General features: G+C 48.2%; 1 protein-coding gene across 1 annotated transcript in view; it reads right to left on the bottom strand.

Annotated features, from left to right (window-relative positions):
* LOC148474900 (uncharacterized) overlaps positions 1–23,806 on the bottom strand; it is a 137,544-nt gene that overhangs the window by 77,260 nt on the left and 36,478 nt on the right. Inside the window, 6 exon segments of the mRNA XM_088457978.1 lie at positions 421–555; positions 1,071–1,130; positions 5,357–5,459; positions 7,959–7,990; positions 8,173–8,484; positions 13,131–13,224. Coding sequence (XP_088314104.1) covers positions 421–555; positions 1,071–1,130; positions 5,357–5,459; positions 7,959–7,990; positions 8,173–8,484; positions 13,131–13,224 — 736 coding nt within the window.

Here is a 23,806-nt window from a genome sequence, read left to right as displayed (position 1 = left end):
ATTCACATTTCCAGTTTCAGGCCTTACCCTTCGGCTTATCATCAGCCCCCAGGGTATTCACAAAAGTCATGGCTGTGATGAGTCTCCTTCGGAAACAAGGGATCACTATTATCCTGTACAATCTACTGCTGAAGGCCCATTCCAGGGACTAATTACTACAGAACATCACAGTGACACAGCCTTCTCATTCATCATAGATGATTCCTGAATTTCCCCAAGTCTCATCTGCAACCGACACAGAGGCTACAATTTCTGGGAATGATCATGGACACATTGTCTCAGCGGGTGTTCCTCCCTCAGGAAAAGGTAACTTCCATTCAGGAGATGGTGAGGACGGTCCTTCGACATCGTCAGGTTTCGGTGCATGTTTGCATCCGACTCCTGGGGAAGATGGTTGCGGCTTTCAAGGCCATTCCTTACGGACGTTTTCACTCCAGGACCTTTCAGCTAGATCTCCTCTCACAATGGATAGAATCCCATCTTTTCCTTCATCAATGGGTAAGGTTAAGTTCCAGAACTCGGATATCCCTTCTATCATGGCTGAATTCGATACACCTAATGGAGGGAAAGAGATTCGGAGTGTGGGATTGGACTCTTCTCACCACAGACGCGAGTCTGAGGGCTGTGATTCAAGAACATCACTTCCAGGGCCACTGGACATCACAGAAAGCAAGTCTGCCGATAAACATATTGGAATTAAGGGCAGTCTTCTACGCTATTCAGACAGCAGGTCACCTGTTGTGGGGCCGAGCGGTCAGGGTCCAGTTGGACAACACCACGTCAGTGGCATACATAAACAGGCAAGGCGGCACTAGAAGTCGAGCGGCTATGAAAGCAAGCTGGATTCTAATCTTGGTGGAAAAGTTCGCAAGGGAAATTTCAGCAATTTTCATTCCGGGCATAGAAATTTCGGAGACAGACTACCTCAGCCAGCAGGACGTGCATCCAGGGGAATGGGCACTACATACTCAGTTTTTTCACTAGCTGGTGGGGTCTTCTGCAGGTCAACTTCATGACATCCAGACAACATCATCAACTGCCTCTCTACTGCTCTCGGACGAGAGACCCACAGGCGATGGAAGTTCCAATTTGTCTATCTGTTCCCTCCGTTCCCTCTTCTCCCTCGAATCCTACAATACATCAAAAGGGAGAAGGCCAAGGTTTTATTGGTGGCTCCAGATTGGCCTTGCAGATCTTGGTATTCCAACATTCAACAATCCGTGGCCCCTACCACCGATAGAAGATCTATTACTTTAGGGTCTTTTAGTCTAACCAGACTTAAATCGGCTATGTTTGACGGTGTGGTTGTTGAAAGGGAAGGGATCCCATCCAGGTTAATCCCTACTATGCTCAGAGCCTAAAAATAAGTCACTTCAAAACATTACCACCGTATTTGGAAGGCTTATGTTTCATGGTGTGAACAAAGAGGATCTCTGCCTACAGAATTCAACCTAGCCAGATTTCTGCTTTTTCTGCAAGCAGGTCTCTCAGCAGGTCTGCGTTAGGGTTCTCTGAAAGTGCAAATTTCAGCTCTCGCGGTCTTCTTCCAAAAGGTGTTGGCATTGAAACCGGATGTGCATACTTTTCTGCAAGGTGTGCTTCGGATACTTTGTTCCTCCTACAGTTCCGTGGGACTTGGATCTAGTCCTTTCCTTCTTACAGTCTTCTCTGGTCGAACCTGTGGAGTTAAAATACCTTTTGTGGAAGGTAACACTTCTTCTCGCACTGGCATCAGCCAGGAGGGTGTCGAAACTGGGAGCTCTGGCCCTCATTCAGAGCCGTTCGCTATTTGCGGTCGTTCGTTCAAAAACAAGGGGTGGCTATTCAAATGATCCGTACGCACATTGTGGTCTGTTCACACCTCTAAGAGCAAAACATACGCTCGTTTATTTGTTAGAAACGCCCCCTGGCCGCTCGCACCATACGTCATGTCCGCTATTTATTAGATTAATCGAGTATATCGAACAGCGTATGAACTGCTCGCTATTCTTGGGGTTGGTTTTTTCAACCGCTATATTGCGAGCAGTTCTGGCTAAAAGACACCCAACTGACGTGGTCGATGACGCTGCTGTTTTAATTATGCACACCGATAAAACGCCCGCTTTGACCTTTAAGCACGCCTGCGTTCTGATCTCCACTCCCTGTTTTCAAGCACCTTCCCCTGTTACCACCCACATACGCCTCATTCTGTCACTCAAAATAGCAGGCACTCGCTATATTGCGTACAAACGATTTTCGGCCGCACTGACTGGTTCGCGCATGCGTACTAAAAACCGTACGCATGCGCAGATGTGCGAACATCGCTCGGAACGAGCGTACTGCCGCTAACGAGCGGCTCTGAATCAGGGCCTCTATCCTGTCGTCCTCCATACTTGGTATTTCATGAGGATAGAGTGAAACTCCGCACAAGAATGGATTTTCTTCCTAAGGTTTTCTTCTTTCAGCTTTCCACATCAACCAACCCATTTTGGTACAGATTCTTCCACAGGTTTCACCTTTATCAAGATCCTTGGATGTTGTTAGGGCTCTTCGGATCTATGTGGAGAGGACTGCAGCCATACGTAAAACAGACAGACACTCTATTGGTTTTGTATGATGCTGTTTGTCCTGGTTGGCTAGCTCCCAAACAGTCGCTGGCCAGCTGGATTCGTCTGACCATCAGACAGGCGTATGTGGTCTCATCTAGGGAGCCTCTGCCTTCTAATACATCGGATTCCACTCGCTCAGTGGCAGGCGTATGTGGTCTCATCTAGGGAGCCTCTGCCTTCTAATACATCGGATTCCACTCGCTCAGTGGGTTCCTCGTGGGCGGCTGCTCGCAGGCTTTCCATGGAGTTACTTTGCAGGACGTCTACTTGGTCTGGCCGGCATACCACTATAGATTTCACGCTTTTGCGGCCTCTGCAACGCAGCATGGCCGGTCTGTTTTGCAGAGTTCTCAGCGCTCTCCCGTCCGTGATGGGAACTCTGGGACGTCCCCACTGTTTTGAAGCCTCCAGTGTCCCCTAATGGATGAAGGAGAAAACGGGATTTTGGTACTTACCGATAAATCCCTTACTCCGATTCCACAGGGGACACTGGAAGCCCACCCTGCGCAGTTCTTTTCTGCCACACTTGTGGTCATTTTATGTTATGACTGTTAAGAGACCTTTTTGACGTCTGTTGTTGTGTTTCTGGTTTTTCAACCTTCTCAAATGTTTTGAGTACTATTTGCCTCCTCCTCTTCTGTTTGTCTTTTTCACAGCTCCCCTCGGGCACAGTTTTCTAAGACTACAATGGCTTGTAGGGGGGTATAGAGGGGGAGGAGCAAGTCACACTTCAAAATATTTAAAGTGCCAGCTCCCACTTTGCACGTCTATACCCTCACTGTCTTGAAGCCTCCAGTGTCCGCTGTGGCATCAGAGAAAGGGATTTATCGCTAAGTACCAAAATCCTGTTTTCTCACTGCAAATAGTAAATTACAACAATGATACATTTACAAATATGACTCTTGTGAACAGATAAAACTGTGGCAAATAATATAACACAATCAATTTCCTGAGTATACACATTGCCCAGCCAGCATCATAGGACAGGAAGCCTCAGTAGCCAGTGACACTGTCCAACCACAATATCCATCCACATCCAGCCACTGCCCTCACAAACAGACACTGAAGACATGATAGCAGGGTAGAGAGATGTGGGATAAATTAGTGTCACGTCCTATCCATGCATCGGCACTACTCGCAGGTCTCCAGGAGGACACACAGGTAGCATAATGTAATACACAGTGACATGATGTGAGGGGGAGAGCAGGAGTATAATAGGGGCTGATGGCTCCTGATGTAGGAGATATATCAGAGAGTGTGGGGAGGAGACTGGTCAGATCTCTGGGCTGGTAACACACAGTGACATGATGTGAGGGAGAGAGCAGGAGTATAATAGGGGCTGATGGCTCCTGATGTATGAGATACACCAGAGAGTGTGGGGAGGAGACTGGTCAGATCTCTGGGCTGGTAACACACAGTGACATGTTGTGAGGGGGAGAGCAGGAGTATAATAGGGGCTGATGGCTCCTGAAGTATGAGATACACCAGAGAGTGTGGGGAGGAGACTGGTCAGATCTCTGGGCTGGTAACACACAGTGACATGATGTGAGGAGGAGAGCAGGAGTATAATAGGGGCTGATGGCTCCTGATGTATGAAATACACCAGAGAGTGTGGGGAGGAGACTGGTCAGATCTCTGGGCTGGTAACACACAGTGACATGATGTGAGGGGCAGAGCAGGAGTATAATAGGGGCTGATGGCTCCTGATGTATGAGATACACCAGAAAGTGTGGGGAGGAGGCTGGTCAGATCACTGGGCTGGTAACACACAGTGACATGATGTGAGGGGGAGAGCAGGAGTATAATAGGGGCTGATGGCTCCTGATGTATGAGATACACCAGAGAGTGTGGGGAGGAGACTGGTCAGATCTCTGGGCTGGTAACACACAGTGACATGATGTGAGGGGGAGAGCAGGAGTATAATAGGGGCTGATGGCTCCTGATGTATGAGATACACCAGAGAGTGTGGGGAGGAGACTGGTCAGATCTCTGGGCTGGTAACACACAGTGACATGATGTGAGGGGGAGAGAAGGAGTATAATAGGGGTTGATGGCTGCTGATGTATGAGATACACTAGAGAGTGTGGGGAGGAGACTGGTCAGATCTCTGGGCTGGTAACACACAGTGACATGATGTGAGGGGGAGAGCAGGAGTATAATAGGGGCTGATGGCTCCTGATGTATGAGATACACCAGAGAGTGTGCGGAGGAGACTGGTCAGATCTCTGGGCTGGTAACACACAGTGACATGATGTGAGGGGGAGAGCAGGAGTATAATAGGGGCTGATGGCTCCTGATGTATGAGATACACCAGAGAGCGTGGGGAGGAGACTGGACAGATCTCTGGGTTGGTAACACACAGTGACATGATGTGAGGGGGAGAGCAGGAGTATAATAGGGGCTGATGGCTCCTGATGTATGAGATACACCAGAGAGTGTGGGGAGGAGACTGGTCAGATCTCTGGGCTGGTAACGCACAGTGACATGATGTGAGGAGGAGAGCAGGAGTATAATAGGGGCTGATGGCTCCTGATGTATGAGATACACCAGAGAGTGTGGGGAGGAGACTGGTCAGATCTCTGGGTTGGTAACACACAGTGACATGATGTGAGGGGGAGAGCAGGAGTATAATAGGGGCTGACGGTTCCTGACTCCCCCACTGGGCAGATATTTTCCTTAATAGTTTGTACTGACAGAGAAGGGCGAAGAATAAGAGATTGTTGTAGTGACTGAGCAAAGAGAATATGTAATAAGTGTTTATTACTCACCTGTACTAATATCTGTAGGGTTTTCCTCCTCATTACTCTGCTGATCACCCATCACATATGTCTCTTCTTTTCCTTCTACCTTAGTATTAGTCAAATCTTTACCCTAAATAACCCACAAAACAATAAAATAACCATTTAAAAATGTTTAAATTCAGCAATTGCTATTAAACACAATATTAGTGTATTAGAGTCACACACATTTACAGATCATACTGTCGAAGTCAAATAATTGGATGTGATCGTTTGCAATTATTATCTGACGATCTGGTCATCTGTTGTCTGATAAAAAGTAAATCGGACGCTACTTTGCGTCGGCGCAATCCAATGCGCACAACTGCGAACCCACCACACATACACTGATTAGATTACGCACACATAGACTTATATGCTTACACATAGACGCTCGTATGTGTATCCACATGCATACACATAGAAGCCCACGTGCGTCCTCACATACATGCATACGAACATTTCCTACATCAATGCACAGACGCACATATGCGAACGCATATGTATATAATGGTTCCTACTTACAATAAGTTAATAAAGAGAGTTATTAAGGGTCTTTTTAACAATTATGATGAAATATGTACGTAAATAAGATCTATGGTTTAGAACATAGTAGACAGGCCATGTTTGGTATTATATTAAATCCCTGTTCATTTGCAGATCTCCGGTTCTATCGGCAAGGAGATCGCATCATATGTCCGCAAGTTACGAATTATAGGGAGTTATTGGTTAGCATGTTAACATTTTGTATGTAGTGTCGATAGCCAGTTTAACCAGTTATTCAGCGGGAAACTACACAAAGCAACTGTTGGAGAACTAGGACATACCCCTGATGACACCATATGAACTAACCAATGATCAGGAGCAAGGACCAATGGAATCATGCCAGCTTGTCTCTATTGTTTTATTTGTGACCTGTAAGGTATATAGGCTACTGCTCTGGACACTATAAGGGAGTAATTTCCCTTCTTAGATGACCACAGGGTTCAGGATTGATGACTGAGAACTGGATCCAGAGCGCTAGCGTATGTATCAGCTGTACCTTGTATTTTACTTGCTTTGTGCGCTAATTGTTTAGATCACAGCGTGTTATACTTTTCTTGCATAATATAACTTTTTGTGCTTTGGAACCACAATTGGATTGGAAAGCAATTATTTCACTTTAGCGATTATTGGGTATCCATTATACAGTGGAAATTCACTTTGGAATTTTGGTATTTGTCAAGCTCCTAAATTCCATCTATAAACAAAATGAAGAACACCCCAGGCCCTGGAAAACGCCACTGTGCAGCAGTAAGATTCAAATAAAAATAATATACTATAAATGAAAAAAATATATAGAATATGTAAAAAATGATTATGTGAAGTACAATATTATTTAGTCAAACAGAATCCATATTGTGACAGAAGCACTGGGCAAGTTGTCAAGAGGAGATATGTGTGCCCCAGGTTTCCAACTTATGTCTAGTGGTGTCACAGCGCCCCAGATCTCAGGGTCCACGTATAGGTTCCAGTAGCGCTGGTTTCAGGATGTGTCTCTTGGGCAGCGGGCGGGAGGTCCCCGGCGCTCTCTGCCCTAAGTACTTACCCGGCTGTTCCCTCGTTGTAGCCGCCCGGGGCACGGTGCAGTTCTTCCTGCAGCTCCCATAGGGCCACGCGGCCGCTAAGTGAGTATTCTTAAAGGGCCATACACGCCTCCTAGTAACGTCACAGGAAGTGCCAAATTTGAACCTCCTCCTATATAAGGAAGCCACTGGTACACTCCTGTACTAGAGTATAGGCTCCCAAAACTTCCTCCAGCGTTCCTGTTTGTGACTTTGCTGTTTGTTCCTGACCTTGGCTTTGTTTGTGTCCCGATTTCATCTGCTCCCTGGTACTGCGCTTGGTATTCTGGAGTGACCTTTGGCTATCCTCCGGGACCTGCATATGTCTGCTCCCTGGTACCGTCTGGTCTGTGTAGTTTGAACCGGCTTGTCGACTAAGCTGTACGTTTTCATCTAACCCCACTCCATCTAGAGCACACCAGCACCTGTATTAGGGAACCTAGTCTGAAGGCCGTGACCTGCGTGTCAGAAGCAGCTAAGTCCAAACCTCCTTGCCGGGGTTCCTGGTGAATATCGTCGGCACGTTAGACTCCGCGCCTCAGTAATAGGTCTCACCACTCTTAAAATATGGGTTAGCATCCAGTATCCATCCGAGAGTTTGGACAAGTGGTCAGTCAGCTAATTAGCAACTTTGACTGCCAGAGCACCTGCGAGAGGCTCATAAAAGAGATTCAGTTTTTGTAGTCTCTCTCACTGCCTGGGGGAAGCAGGTTGAAGGTCTGCTGATAGACACTGTTTTTGTCTGATGTAAGTGTTGTGCTAAATTCTTGTTTGTTTATGAGTTGGACATTAGGTTCCTTCTCCCAGAGAGAGGTAACTTTATGTTAATTAGAGCCGGACAGCCTAGGATTTATTTTTATGGGCTCATTTTGTGCTGCCAAATAAAACTAGCTGTGGATACTTGTACCATGGCACTGGATTGGTTTGCTATTGATTGACTGCTGCATTAGACTTGCTGCCATTTATCCCCTAAAGACCACACTCCTAACCTGATCATATGGTGGAGAAAACAAGTATTGCACTAAAATTGCAGCCATAAAAAATCTGTGTGAAAAATTTAAAGTGACAGACACCCAAGACTTATATTGTGAAGTTAATGATGGGGTCACCATCAGCTGCTTAGGGGAGCCAGATTCTGCTTGCCCGCGGCACCAAGAGATAACATGGGGGACATAGTAAAGGCTTTGCTGCAGTGCAGGTTACATCTGTGCAGCAGGAAGTCTGTAGGGCCCAGCAGGAAGTCTGTAGGGCCCAGCAGGAAGTCTGTTGGGCCCAGCAGGAAGTCTGTAGGGCCCAGCAGGAAGTCTGTAGGGCCCAGCAGGAAGGTACCATGACCCAGCAGGAAGTCTGTAGGGCCCAGCAGGAAGTCTGTAGGGCCCAGCAGGAAGGTACCATGACCCAGCAGGAAGTCTGTAGGGCCCAGCAGGAAGTCTGTTGGGCCCAGCAGGAAGTCTGTTGGGCCCAGCAGGAAGTCTGTTGGGCCCAGCAGGAAGTCTGTAGGGCCCAGCAGGTAGTCTGTAGGGCCCAGCAGGAAGCTACCAGGGTGCAGCAATTCACCATTGAGGTGGCTCGGAGACAACTACATGATATTGTACTCCACATAATCACAGCTTACATACCATATATACTTTTTAATTTATAGTATATTATTTATTTGAATCTGATGGCAGCGCTGTGTGTGCCGCCTAAATGCCACCTACCTGATGCTCCTGTGGGATCTTGTGATTCTCCTCTGTACAATCCTTTGAATAAAGAGGACGGGGACATCTCTCTGGGGTATTTCTGTTACTGGGCCCATCTGTAGGAGACACACAGTGACTGAGTACATTGTATATATGTGATTCTCCTCTGTACAGTGCTGGGAATACAGAGGACGGGGACATCTCTCTGGGGTATTTCTGTTACTGGGCCCATCTGTAGGAGACACACAGTGACTGAGTACATTGTATATATGTGATTCTCCTCTGTACAGTGCTGGGAATACAGAGGACGGGGACATCTCTCTGGGGTATTACTGTTAATGGGTCCTTCTGTAGGAGACACACAGTGACTGAGTACATTGTATATATGGGATTATCAGGTGATGTGTGTACAGTAACCAAATCAGCCCAGTGTGATAGAGAAAACAGGACTGACTCTCGGTGCTACATTTGCTAGGCATATAAGGATACGTCACTTATATTTTCCACCCTTAAGTTATTTCAATACAGTAATAAATTAGCTAGATTCATGGGGAAATAATATCAGTGAGCTCATTAATAAGGGAGATACATGTAATGTGGTCATTACCAGTAACATTCTCCACGATCGGGCTGGGTTTATGCCGGGAAATCCACCACGCAGAATCTACGTCGATTATTTTATCACTTACAGATGCAACATCGGACGGAGCTGGCGCCAGCGGTGGCATCTCTTCTCGCTGCAAAGGCTTTCGATTCTATTGAGTGTCTGAATCTTCGGGTGGTTTTGGGTCAGTTTGGCATGGGTCCCCGGTTTATACGTTGGGTCTGTTACGGTACACCTCCCCTGCTGCTAGGGTCTCAGTAAATGGCTACAGTACTTTACTTTGGGCTGGGGCACGCGTTAGGGCTGCCCCCTCTCCCCCTTGCTTTGGTTCGCCCTTGCCATTGAACCGTTTGCCATATCTAATGCTTTTGGTTAATGCTTTTGGGGAGTGCTCCTATTTATTAATTAATTGGTCCGAATCTATTATCTTTCTCCGTAGTGGTCTTATGCTATTGGTCAGAGCACATGCAACTCAAACTGCTCACAAGTGACTGCATTGGCGATTATTCGCTGGCCATTTTGAGCACGCTCTGCGATTGGCCGACCCTGACAACGCCCTTACTGTATTTTTACTGTGACTGCACATCTGCTTCCCGCAATTCCACACCCATTCAAGCCCTGGTCTCAGGCCCCTAGTCCTCAAGTCACACAGTCTCAAATCCCATTATAGGCTGGAAAAAAAAGTAATAAATAGAGCTTCAGACTGACTCTGATTAAGGCTATTATTTCACATATTTTATTGGGGGAGATGTAAGAAGCCCAGAAGCGGTATAAGCGCACGTTAGGTGCGCTGATACCGCTTCTCCCGATGTATGATCGGGGGTCTGGGCGGTAAATGACAGAGGCGCTATATGCCCCTGTCATTATCGGCGCTGCTGTCTACAAGATAGCAGCGCCGATAGCCTGGGCCATGTACGAACGGTCAGATCGCCTGACCGTTCGGCCCGCTGTAGCTGTCGTTATCGACAGCTACAGCCTGGCGCTGGCGCTGCCCTATGTCCACAGCATCCCTGCTGCGGCAGCTGCCAGCTCCAGGCTGCACGCGGGGATCTCGCGATACTTGTGAGATCCCGTTCATGCTCAGTGGAGCCAGCCGGGACAGAGACACGCTGCTGTCTCTAACGGGTAGCGCCGGAGGGGGGAGTTAACGCTCCCCCTCTCCGGCCGATGAGATGTTCTTACATCTCATCAGTAGTGCTTCCTGTTCGCCTCGGTAAAGAGGTGAAGCAGGAAGTGTTGTAGCGGCACGTTAAGTGCCGCTATCATACATCTACCTCATTGAGTGTTACATGTTTTAAAGAATCTTATAAGGACATTGATTTCACTTCAAAATTGATTTTTCCTTTTAACGTGACTCTGGAAGACTGTGTGAGCTGTGTATTCTCACAACAAGAGAGGATTATACGCTAATTAAGGGAATCTGGGAAAAACCAAGAAGTAGAGATGTGTTGGGCGCACTGCAGGTGGGTGTACTCCTGCTCAGCTGCGTGAGGGCTCTGTTTGAGACAACAATAACTGAACCAACTCCTGGGAAGGTTATTCATCTAGAGACATCTGTCAGTTCATTATACGCTGATGTACAAGTCTAGTGCTGCTTGGATCCATCGCTGCATTGTAAGCTTGGGAGCAGGACCCTCTTACCCTTATGTATGTCTTTTACATATGTCTTGTACAGTGTTCGCAAATACGCGCTATAGCGCGTATTTTACCCGATGTCGGGCACTGGGGACTCACTTTTATAAAGTAGCCGGGTCCCCGGGGATGCGTTGTGCTGTGGCCAATCCCTGACAGCTGGCTGCAACACAGCGCGTCCCCCTGAGAAAGACATGACGCTGTCTGTTAGAGCAGCCAATGAGAGTCAGATAGACTCTCATTGGCTGCTGCTGTGGAAAGCTGTGCTGGGATCAAGTGTCTCATCCCAGCATCGGCACAGCATCCGTGCCCGGCGCTGGGACAGTGTGTTTGTTCCCAGCGGCGGGTAAGCCACCGCGGCGGGTACCTGGTGAAGGGACCGCCTGGTCCCTTCCACCAGTGTCGTCGGTAAAGTGGCGGCGGGAGAAGCTTGGCTCCGGGCGCAAGCTAAGTGGAGCTTGCTGCCCGGAAGCCAAGAAGCGACGGCGGTTGTTTGGCAGCCAGTAGGAGGCAGACGCGACGAGCCAATCGCGGCTCGCCGCGTCATAGCCCCGACCACTCGCGGCGTCTTGAATTAGACGCCGCTGAGCGGGAAACTTCAGTCCGGCGGTGGGGAGGAGTGAAGACCTCCCGAAGACAAGAGAAGAACGGCGCGGCAACAGTTCCGGTGGCCGCACAAGAGGCTGGAAGACGGCGTGATCAAGGAGGAAGAAAGGAAGAGGCGGCGCAGCTGGCCAGCGGCAGAAGAATGAAGCTGAGGACCGAAGAGGACTGCGGGGGTGGAAAGAAAAAGAGCTGACGAAGCTCCCCCCCATAGCCTCTTCCACCGTACGGGTAGGTGGCCTTGGGCCACCGTTATTTAACCCCTCCCTTGAGCACTAGGGGATAAATTCAGGCAATAGGCCTGTGGGTATATAGGTGGGCACAAGGCCCGTTCTACATAGGGGGCATTAGGTCCAATTGAAGGTGTGAGTGACCTGGACATTAGGCCCAGGTCACTAAAGGGCAAATAGGTGGGCCAATACTGAGGGCAATGCATAGGGGGTAAACTACTGGGGGCAATGCATAGAGAATAAACTACTGGGGGCAATGTATAGGGGGGGATTACTACTGGGGGCAATGCATAGGGGGATTACTACTGGGGCAATGCATAGGGGGACTACTAGGGTAATGCATAAGGGGGATTACTACTGGGGGCAATGCGTAGAGGGATTACTACTAGGGGTAATGCATAGGGTGATTACTACTAGGAGTAATTCATAGGGGGATTACTACTAGGGGTAATTCATAGGGGGATTACTACTAGGGTTAAAGCATAGGGGATTACTACTGGGGGCAATGCATAGGGTGGGACAACTACTGGGGGCAATGCATAGGGGGACTAAAGGGCATTAATGTGCGGCATAATGTGTAAAGGGCATTAATGTGCGGCATAATGTGTAAAGGGCATTAATGTGCGGCATAATGTGTAAAGGGCATTAATGTGCGGCATAACGTGTAAAGGCCAGGCATGGCAGTGTGGCATAATGTGTAAAGGGCATTAATGTGCGGCATAATGTGTAAAGGCCGGGTATGGCTGTGTGGCATAATGTGTAAAGGCCGGGCATGGCTGTGTGGCATCATTTGTAAGGGGTTAGGGGAGGTCTGAGGCATATGGGGAGCGCTAAAGCACAAATTATGATGGGACCCAGAAATAGTCAGGTAGGACCCCATTTTTTTTTTAAAGTAGAGGGTCCCTGGGACCCACATATTTTGTCACACACCGCGATCACTGCTTGTATGTATGTATGTATGTATGTATGTATGTATGTCTTTTACAACCCAGTAAAATGTTAATGTTGATTCAAATTGTAAAGCGCAACGGAATTTGCTGCGCTATATAGGAAACTGTTAAGAAATAAATAATACTAGAGGATTCTATGAGTATATAGTCTTCATTCTAGCAACATGCACCTGTCACAACCCGTGCAGCTCCTCTTTTCTGCTTGGGATGTCGCTCTCTGCTCTGGTGCTTCTTGCACACTCAATTGATGCAACAAACTGCAGAGATACAGACCAGAGTGTGCTAGAAGCACCAGAGTAGAGAGTGACACCCCAGGCAGGAAAGAGGAACTGCATGAGTTGTAACACGTGCAGGGTGCTAGAATGAACACTATAATGTGACATCTGGTATATTATTACATGAAGTGTGAGTGCATGAAACATGCTTTAAAGAGATTTTTGTATAACGGAAATGTACTCACCTGTGCTGATATCTGTAGGGATTTCCTGATCCTTACACTGCTGACCATCTCTCACATACGTATTTCCTGCCTTCATATTTGCCATGTTTCCATCCTAAATAACCCACAGAAAAATAAAACAGGAAGAATGTCTCACTATGACAGAACAATTAATAGAAACATACAATGTGACGGCAGATAAGAACCACTTGGCCCATCTAGTCTGCCCCATTTTTAAACATATTGTTACCTCAACCCTTATTGATCCTTACTTCTTCTGAAGGATATCCTTATGTCTATCCCATACATGTTTACATTGCTCTACTGTCTTAGCCGCTACCACCCCTGATGGGAGGCTATTTCACTTGTCCACTACCCTTTCTGTGACGTAATTTTTCCTCACATTCCCCTGAACCTACCACCCCCCAGTGTCAGAACATGTCCTCTTGTTCTAATACTTCTCTTTCTTTGAAGAATGTCTCCTTCCTTTACCTTGGTAAGACCCTTTATATATTTGAATGTTTCTATCATGTTCCCCCTTTCCCTTCTCTGCTCCAAACTATACATATTACGATCTTTTCATCTTTCCTGGTACGTTTTGTGGTGTAGACCTTGCACCATATTAGTTGCCCTTCTTTGTACAGTCTAATATCCTTCTGGAGATATTGGCTCCAGAATTGAACACAGTATTGGAGATGAGGACGTACCAATGACCTATACAGTGGTATTATCACTTCTTTCTACTACTGATTCCTCTCCCAATGCAACCAAGCATCTGACTTGCCTTCCTCATTGCTTTGTTACAATGCCAGGCAGCGGCAGCCTACTGGAGAGAAGCAGAGAAGAAGTCCCACCTCCTGCTGGTCGGGAGTCCTCTGTACGAGTATATGGCTGCCTGTGCTGCTAAAAGTGCGGATGCCCCAGGGATCACTCCCTCCCTGATGCCTGAGAGGTCTCCATCCCCTCCTGTCATAGGCAAAACGGAGATGTGGTCCAGGTGTTCGCCGGACCGCCCGATAGCCAGAAATTTGATCTAATTACCTTGCGCGGACCGCCCAGTAAGTTAGGACTGGGAGCACTCGCACTAGTCAGAGCCTCCCCCGTACCTAAGCTCCGCCTCCCAGTTCTGCCTCCCCTGTCTCCAAGTGGCCTTGACCGCATGTGACTTAACGTGATAACGTCATGCTAAACGTGTGCCTGCCTTGCCCTGGGAAGTGACTTTGAACTGAAGAGCCGAGGAGAGGAGCTGCATGCCTTACACAGCAGCAGGAGGTGTGGCCTAATTACTGAGATACACACGGCTGTAGCCTCAGTTACTCTTGGGGACGGTGAGAGAAGACCCAGTATGACATCTGCATGCCCTGGAACCTGAAAGTGAGGGGAGGTAAGTCTGTCTTAGTGACTGCAAAAAAGGGGTGGGTAGGGGATCTGTGCATTGCACTTAGTATGGGGGGGATATGTGAATTGCATTTAGTAAGGGCGAGGGGGATCTGGGAATTGCATTTAGTAAGGGTGGGGGGGATCTGTGCATTGCACTTAGTAAGGGTGGGGGGGATCTGGGCATTGCATTTAGTAAGGGTGGGGGGGATCTGTGCATTGCATTTAGTAAGGGTGGGGGGGGGGATCTGTGCATTGCATTTAGTAAGGGTGAGGGTAACTATGCATTTAGTAAGGGTGAGTGTATCTGTATTGCATTTAGTAAGGGTGAGTGTATCTGTATTGCATTTAGTAAGGGCGAGTGTATCTGTATTGCATTTAGTAAGGGTGAGTGTATCTGTATTGCATTTAGTAAGGGCGAGTGTATCTGTATTGCATTTAGTAAGGGCGAGTGTATCTGTATTGCATTTAGTAAGGGTGAGTATCTGTATTGCATTTAGTAAGGGTGAGTGTATCTGTATTGCATTTAGTAAGGGTGAGTGTATCTGTATTGTATTTAGTAAGGGTGAGTGTATCTGTATTGTATTTAGTAAGGGTGAGTGTATCTGTATTGCATTTAGTAAGGGCGAGAGTATCTGTATTGCATTTAGTAAGGGTGAGTATCTGTATTGCATTTAGTAAGGGTGAGTGTATCTGTATTGTATTTAGTAAGGGTGAGTGTATCTGTATTGCATTTAGTAAGGGCGAGAGTATCTGTATTGCATTTAGTAATGGTGAGTGTATCTGTATTGCATTTAGTAAGGGTGAGTGTATCTGTATTGCATTTAGTAAGGGTGAGTGTTTCTGTATTGCATTTAGTAAGGGCGAGTGTATCTGTATTGCATTTAGTAAGGGTGAGTGTATCTGTATTGCATTTAGTAAGGGTGAAGGTAACTATGCATTTAGTAAGGGTGAGTATCTGTATTGCATTTAGTAAGGGTGAGTGTATCTGTATTGTATTTAGTAAGGGTGAGTGTATCTGTATTGCATTTAGTAAGGGCGAGAGTATCTGTATTGCATTTAGTAAGGGTGAGTGTATCTGTATTGCATTTAGTAAGGGTGAGTGTATCTGTATTGCATTTAGTAAGGGTGAGTGTATCTGTATTGCATTTAGTAAGGGTGAGTGTTTCTGTATTGCATTTAGTAAGGGCGAGTGTATCTGTATTGCATTTAGTAAGGGTGAGTGTATCTGTATTGCATTTAGTAAGGGTGAGTGTATCTGTATTGCATTTAGTAAGGATGAGTGTTTCTGTATTGCATTTAGTAAGGGTGAAGGTAACTATGCATTTAGTAAGGGTGAGTATCTGTATTGCATTTAGTTAATGTGAATGCAGGGAAAACACCACTAATTTGCTACTATTTTGCGCTGTTCATATTTAAGTCTGTGGTGATTTTAATGTGTTGGAAAGTCATTTTAATGTATTTTAAACACTGTCGCTATGTGTTTGGGGAAGATTGTTAAAAGTCTTGGATTGCTATTAATTAGCAATTTAGCGTTGTGTTTTTTGTACTATGTGGATTTGACAAAATGGCGCTGTGTGACCTATTTCTAAGATGGAGTCTTGTCGCCATTTGCAAGATGGCGTCGCGCAAACCCTGTCTGCTAATCATCCGGCTTCAACAGGACGCTCTGGTGCGGTTTATCCTGAACTAACTGTATTTACACAATGTAATTTATCCAGTAACAATATCAGTGTACAGGTGCAGGGGCATAACTCAGGGTGGTAAGCTAATTTATTGACAGAGTGGGCATGGAGCACACTTCAGTGAATGGGTTAAAATCTAGTTGTGAGTTTGTACCTAGTGCATACTTGCCTACCCTCCCGATTTGGTCGGGAGTCTCCCGAAAATCTGGTGCCGCACCCGACCTCCCAGGAAGGCAGGCAATCCTCCCGGCCCCGGCGATGTGTCCGCACCCCCCCGCGCTTTTAAGTAAAAACCCCGGCAGCAGGAGGGCCAGTGACGCGATTTGCGCTGAATCGCGGCATTGTGGCTCCGCCCCCGGCTGCACAATGCCACTAATCACGGCATTGTGAAGAGGGGGCGGAGCCACGATGACGTGATCGCGCGGTCACACCCATGCTCCGCCCCCAACGCTGCGACAGCCGCCGGGCCCCGTCCCCTTTGGCCGCGTCACGCCCCCAGCCCTGTAAGCCAGACAGCTCCCTCCCGGAAGGAGGGAGCTAAATGTCGGCAAACATGACCCAGTGGGAAAATAGGGGTGCCAGGGTGGCTTGACCTTAGTTATATGACTTGGTTCCCCTTTTTTGACAGTTTTTGTTCTATCCTATAAAATGTGCATTTATAGCCTAAACCTGAACCTGTTAGGGCTCACTCAGAAACCGCGCAAACTCCTAGAATCAAACGGAGAGGTCTTCACCTATAACAGCCCTTGTTTCCATAGAGATATACACTCTCAACGGTACTGGGATGCCACCAGGATTTTAACTCCTGACAGTAGGAGCTTATGTGGGAAACCAGGTGGCTACGGAGAGTGAGGCTGAAGTGCTAACAGGCAGCAGGACGTCTGAGGCAGATGGCTTATGCTGGGAACCAGGATGCAGGAATTGAGATCAGGGGCAGCGTGTATGTCTGAGTGGAAATATCAGGTGCTGCAAAAGTACGGCTAGTAGTAATGGTAACGGAGGAGTTACTAACAGAAATCCAGCATGCCGGAAAATACAAATAAAGAAACAAGGGTACAGCAGGGTCCTAGAGAGTGACACAGGGCATACTGGGACCAGGGATGTAGCATACAAAGGTCACTAACAGGAGTATGGCAGGGCAGGTTAGCTACTTGCAGGGCAAGGATGCTATATCCAGCAGTGAGTCCTCACTGCCTGTTACCCTGGTGACTGACCAATGAGCATGGCTGCATAGCACACACCCTAATTAGAGAGCATCCTGGCTGCCAGGCAACAACCGGGAACCAGCATGCAGCGCGGCTGGCGTGACGTTGCCATCCTACATCCCGGTCGCCTAGCAACAGCCGGAATCCAGCGGGGAGAGCTCATAACAGAACCCTATGCTGGTTGTGAGGTAGCCATCTTTGTTAAGGGAAAGTTCAAGGGTAACGGCGGCCTGAGGTGTTATAGTCAGAATTATTTCCCCCCCCCCCCCAACACCCAGGGCTAGAAACGTTTCTATGCGGGGGAAAAAAAAACCCTACTGGGAAAATATAGTGTGGCCGGAAGCCGCTCCCACGTGTCTAATGGCGGCCGCGGCGCCATGTTTGAAATGTATTATGGGCGCTACTAGGTGCCGGGTGTTTTATGGTTCCCTCTCCGGCTGCGCCAGTGATCACTGTGCTGGGGGGGGGTAGGTGGCTGCACTGTGGGGGACAGGGAGAGCCAGCTACCCGGACCCCCAGCGCTGTGATCAGGCGGCAACAGGGGAGAGTCCTGGCCTGCAGGGCTAGGGGAGTGTAACATGTATGTGCAGGCACATGAGGGGAATGTAAGTGCATAGCTCCAAGATAAAGCCCTTACCTCTGCTCTGTGGCCGTCCTGGGGGATCCACAGCTCTCTGTGGGCGGCTGGGCACTGTTGCCAACTCTGAAATGAGAAACAAGCAACTCTTGAGTGAAAAACAAGCCCAACCCAATCCAGTAAAGCCCAAAACATAAGCCCAACGTAATATGGTAGTACGGTATACGTTAAGGAAGCCAGCGGACGGAATGCCGACCGCCGGCCTCCAGACAATTTGACCCCGAAGAGGGACGAATGACAGGCGTCTAAATCTAGACGCCTGTCATTTTACCAACGCTGGGAGACCGGCGCCCGATCGAGCGGGCGCCGCGGTGGGGGGGAGGGTTAGGATAGGCACCGCCCCGGGGGACTTAGGTTTAGGCGGCGGGGAAGGGGGAGTTAGGGTTAGGCACTCTAAAGGAGGGTTAGCGGGAAAAATAGGTTAGTTTATACTTACCTAGGGACGATCGGGATTTCCTCCTCTGTAGGACAGCCGCTATCAGGATTTGAACCGCCAGCCAGGGGTCCAGCAGTAATTCATACCGATTCTGGTGGTACGGGGGTGGGGGTAATGTAATGAAAACCACAAACGTTATTGTTCATTTTATTAAAATACATATTTGCAAAACGCCGCTTTTCCCTGCTCTACGAATAGACTCCACTGTGCAAAGTAAAGCGCAGGGCACTCGGGGCCTGATTCGGTATAGTACGGAATTACAAAACCGCACACATGCAGCTTTGTAATTCCGTCCTTGCTAAAATGCAAATGCAGCAGAAGGTAACCTGAAATCTCCTTGCCTCATATGTGATCCCAGGCTGCGACCACGGTTGAAGTCTGGGATCACCATTGCACCCATCGATTGCGATGGTTGCACCTTTGGTCAGGCTGCGGTAGCTGAAGCTGGCCGTGTTCTGTAGTCATGCAAGGCCAGGAAGTCTGCGTCCATGGATACAGATCCTAGCCTTGCCACTCCCGGAAAACAGGGGCTACATGATCCCGTTTCCGGGAATGCAGAAAACAAAGGCTACATGCCCCCCGTTTCCGAGAATGCAGAAAACAGAGGAAACATGCCCCCGTTTCCAGGAACTCAGGCCCTCTCCGCCCCGCAAACTCTGCCTGTCAATCAGGCCAATGCATGCAGGTGCCTGTGTGATATAGCAGGCCCCGTTCTGCGTGGTAAAGTACAGGACAAAAGAGTAATGTAAACAAACACGTCAAAACAAAATAACTGACATATGGGAAAATGTAACTTCTATTGATCGTTTAAACAAGTAATTCTAGTTAACCAAATCTATATAACTACATATACAGAGAGATACACATACAGACAGACAGCTAAACATAAATGGATTGCTGAAGGAGCTATATAACATTTGCTCACCTTAGTAGTGGAACCTGTCTCTCAAGCCCAAAAACAAGGTACCTAAAAAAATATAAGCCCAAAAACAAGCAACCATCCAAAAAAAACAAGCAACTGAGGGAAAAAACAAGCCCAAGTCCGCTTGTTATAAGTGGACTTGGCAACTATGGATCCAGAGCTCTCTCTGGGCTGCTGGACAGTGTTGCCAACTCTGAAATGGAAAACAAGCAACCTATAAGTGAAAAACAAGCCCGAAAATGAGCTCAAACCAATCTTAAAAAGCCCAATTTATGGGGGTGTCTCTCATTACCTGCCTAACTTCCTCTATTCCCCCTCTTCTCTAACCTAAATATGTTAGTGTATGCACAGCCTTATCTGCCTACATTGCTTTTCTCCCTCTACACCAGCCTCCGTATTTTTACCTCCTCCCTCTTTTCATACCTCATTCCCTCGCCAGTCATCAGCTGGGTACACACTTGCCGATGTGTGTACCCAGCGATGCTACACCCGACCACGCAATATATATTGGGTGGTCGATACATACTGCAAGATGTGACCAAAAGTCCGATATGTCAGGCACCGGCTCCATCCACTATGCCAGCGTCGGCAGCTGGGTCGTTCCATCGGCCCTACATGCAGGCCGATGGAACGACCCCGATGGACGACCCGCAGGAGTGCGCAGGATCACGCATAGCGGTTACACACTGGCCGATGTGGATGATATGTCAGCCCAATCCGCCAGGATCAGGTGACATATCGTCTAGTGTGTACCCACCTTTCCTTTACCCGACTCCCCATTCCTCTCACCCATCTTCTTTACCTCCTTCATTCCTGTCACCTGTATAATCCCATTATCTTTAACTCACCCCCATGTACCTGCCTCATTTCTGTCATCTAGTTTACCTCTCCTTCATGTCTGCCCCCTCCAACTTCACCCTGTCCACTGGCTACTGTCCTCTATTCCCCAGAACACAACCATACCCCCTCCCTCACACACACACACACACATTTACTTACCTCCAGGGGTGCCTTGGCAATGCACACAACAAAAACAAGCAACATTAAAAAAAAAACAAGCCCAAAAAACAAGCAACTTCCAAAAATAACAAGCCCAATTCTGCTTGTTATACGCGCCCTTGTCAACTATTCTGCTGGGTCCAGTGTTGCCAACTTTAAAATGACAAACAAGCAACCGACGAGTGAAAAACAAGCCCCAAACAATCCAAAAAAGCCCCAAAAGAAGCCCAACTTAATGTGGGGGTACGTGGGTGGGGGCAATTTAATTAAAATCACAAACTTTGTTTTTTTGTTAATTTTATTAAAATACATATAACAATTCTACAATCTGCTAAAAAGGCCAAACGTATGTAACAAAAACAAAAGTACTTTGACACTGCATAAAGGTTACCTACATAATAAAGACAATTCAATATATTAAATGCCATAGAATCAGTATGATATTTGCCAGGTCTATTTGATTATACTTACATGTAGGACCACTGTTATTGCCACTTATAAATAATATAGATTAGCATTAGGAACAGAAAACAACACAGTGGTGCGCTCATTTATCCAGAAACCATCAGTGGATTTTCACTGTTAATACAATTAAGATTGATAGCTTTGGAGTGTATACCCAATTTCCTAGAAGACACAAGTACAGACATATATACTTTCTACTTCAGGGTCCTTAGGGTCCACAGGGATACCTTGGGGTATAGGTGGTTGGGGACCAACACGGGCACCACGCAGTTAATTTTCAGGATTCACTGGGCTCATTTCTTATACCCTGCCCCCCGGCCAAGGCACCTTCAGTTTCGTAGGTGCCCGTCCAGAGTCGGGTAGTTCCACGCAAGGGGGGCTGCTCAGCCCCTTAAGATTATTCAAGAGAGGTGGTGTGGACAGTCCAGCGGACGTCCACATCAACGCTCCATCACCCCGCCGTCGCCGAGACCCCAGTACTGATCTGGGGATCTCGGCGGGCTTCTGGGGTCCTCACTAGCAGGGACCCCGGAGGATCCCTGACTGTGTGCCGGGCGTATGGGTACTTGATAAGTAGCGGGCGTCCGCGGCGGGCGCTCGCTATTACACAGTCTCCTATTCTTCCCTAGGGCTGGTGGCTCCCTGGGGAAGAGGCCGTTATTGGAGCCAGACACTGAGTCCTGCGCTGCCACTAGACCACCAGGAAATGGGGACTAGAGCATGCAGCGCTATCACGCCGGCGTCCCTGGGGTTAATAGCAGTCCAGGGGAGGACGCCTTACCTGTTTAACAGCTGGCTCCTCCCCCACTGCTAGCGCGCCTTCCGGGCGCGCTATTGATCTCCTCACCCGGCTCCTCCTCACTGCAGAGTTCCAGTGGCCATTTTTGGTGATAGGCAGCGCAGTCAGGTGTGGAACCGGGTCCCCCTCTACATACCTCTCACTCCAAGGCTGTGAGGTATATGTAGTTAGCGCTGGTCCTACCAGGTACAGAGCCTGTGTAGTTGACAATAAGCGCCATTAGAGCACTGCTCTGCATTGTATGTGACTTATGCTAGTGCTGTCTGCCTGTGTATTCTTTCTCAATGTCAGCCATTTTAACTATCCCTGTTTTTCTCATTGCTAGACCCTTACAGTACAGGTGCTGTTCGGGGGGGGGGTTTGTGCCACAGATAATTTTTCTGTGCCTATGTCACATACATTGTGTCTGCTACCATGTCAGGTAGTGTGGAGTCTGTGCAGATTTCTGCACCTGTCCTGATTTCCTGCATCAGATGTAAGGCAGAAATTGGGGAAGAGGAGGCTGATAGGGGAGGCTTATGTGCTACATGTGCGCTCCCAGGCCCTTCTCAGGTCTCCTGTAATGCTCAGGAGCCCCTTTGGGCCTGTTTGGCTCAGGCAATAACAGCCCTAGCAGGGCGTTTCTCGGCTCCAACTGTGTACTCTCCCATGGGGTTTACACAGCAGCCGTTGGTCCCGGCTCCCTTACAGGAGTACCCCGGGCAAATGGTGGTGGCGCAGTGCCCCCCTCAACCTACGCCTAGGGTGTCTCTAGAACGTAATTGGGTGAACCCTTTGCCTACCACAGAATCCCCACTTAGGCCGGCTAAAAGGCTATTATTGTCATCCTAGTCTACCCATTATGAGGAGGATTACATGACGTCAGATGACGGTGAGATTCTGGATATCTCTGATTCTGGACTTCCTACGAAGGAGGTTGAGGCTAAATCGTCTATATATATCCCAGGCCTCATACGGGCGGTCCGTGAGGTCATGGTGGTTGAAGACAAGGATTTGATTGAGAATAAGCCTACATATGCTTATTTTAAAAATGCTAAAAGCACTAATGCAGTGTTTCCTCTATCTGGTCAGTTAGTAGATCAGTTGGAGGAGGCGTGGAAGTCTCCTGGAAAGCGGTTTCAGCCTCAACGATGTTTGGCTTATGGCTCCCCTTTACGGAGAATTATTTTTCAAAGTGGGTATCTCCTCCTCAGGTGGATTCTCACGTGACACGCCTAGTGAAGAGTGCAACCCTGCCTATGCCAACCATGTCCTCTCTGAAAGATGCTACGGACCGCAAGGTGGAGGTATGTCTGAAGTCCATTTACTCTCTCACTGGAGGGGCCGCCAGACCTGCTATGGCTGTATGCTGGGTGGCCAGAGCCATGGAAAAATGGGCCAATGCCTTGGAAGTGTCATTATCTTCTGGGGCTACCAGTAAGCAAATTGTGCTGTTGGGAAATCTCCAGGATTCAACTGCTTACATCAATGAGGCAGCGTTGGATGTTAGTCTACTTACTTCAAGGATTTCTACGGCGGCGATTTCAGCTCGCCATTCCTTGTGGCTATGCTCTTGGAGGGCGGATGCGGATTCCAGGAAGGGCTTGGAATGTTTACCGTATAATGGTCAGGTTCTATTTGGTCTTGCTTTGGACCAGATTGTGGATACACTGGTGGCGGCAAAATCTGCGCGTCTGCCTTCTGCTCCAGCTCCATTGGGTTGTGGGACTTCGTCCTTTCGGACCAGTCGACCTCAGGGTAAGCCAAAAGTGCAGTCCTTTCCGAGACCATCAAGACTACCAAGCCCAGAAACAGGCTTGGAGCACCAGACGTCCAGCCGCCAAGCCTGACGACAAACCCTCAACCTGACGGGATGGGCCTCCCCTTGGGGGACCCCAAGGTGGAAGGCCGACTTCTTCAGTTCACCCAGTGCTGGTGCCAGACCACCACAGACACTTGGTTAAGGGAAGTGGTCTCTCACGGGTATGCCCTCTCCTTCAGAAGGCCTCCCCATCAGTTCTTTACCACAGACCTTCATTCAAATCAGGTGAAGACTCTGGAGGTTCACAAGGTAGTAGTACACTCTATGCTCCGGGAAGGGGTTATAGTGCCGATCCCGTTACCCCAATGGGGGACGGGTTATTACTCCAACCTCTTCTGGTGCAGAAACCAAACGGATCGTATCGGCCTATA

The sequence above is a fragment of the Taudactylus pleione genome, unplaced genomic scaffold (genome assembly GCF_031769625.1).
Source record: "Taudactylus pleione unplaced genomic scaffold, aTauple2 ptg000800l, whole genome shotgun sequence".
Lineage (NCBI taxonomy): Eukaryota > Metazoa > Chordata > Amphibia > Anura > Myobatrachidae > Taudactylus > Taudactylus pleione.
Note: the sequence above shows the minus strand (reverse complement) of the source record. Positions and strands in the feature narration are given on the sequence as shown.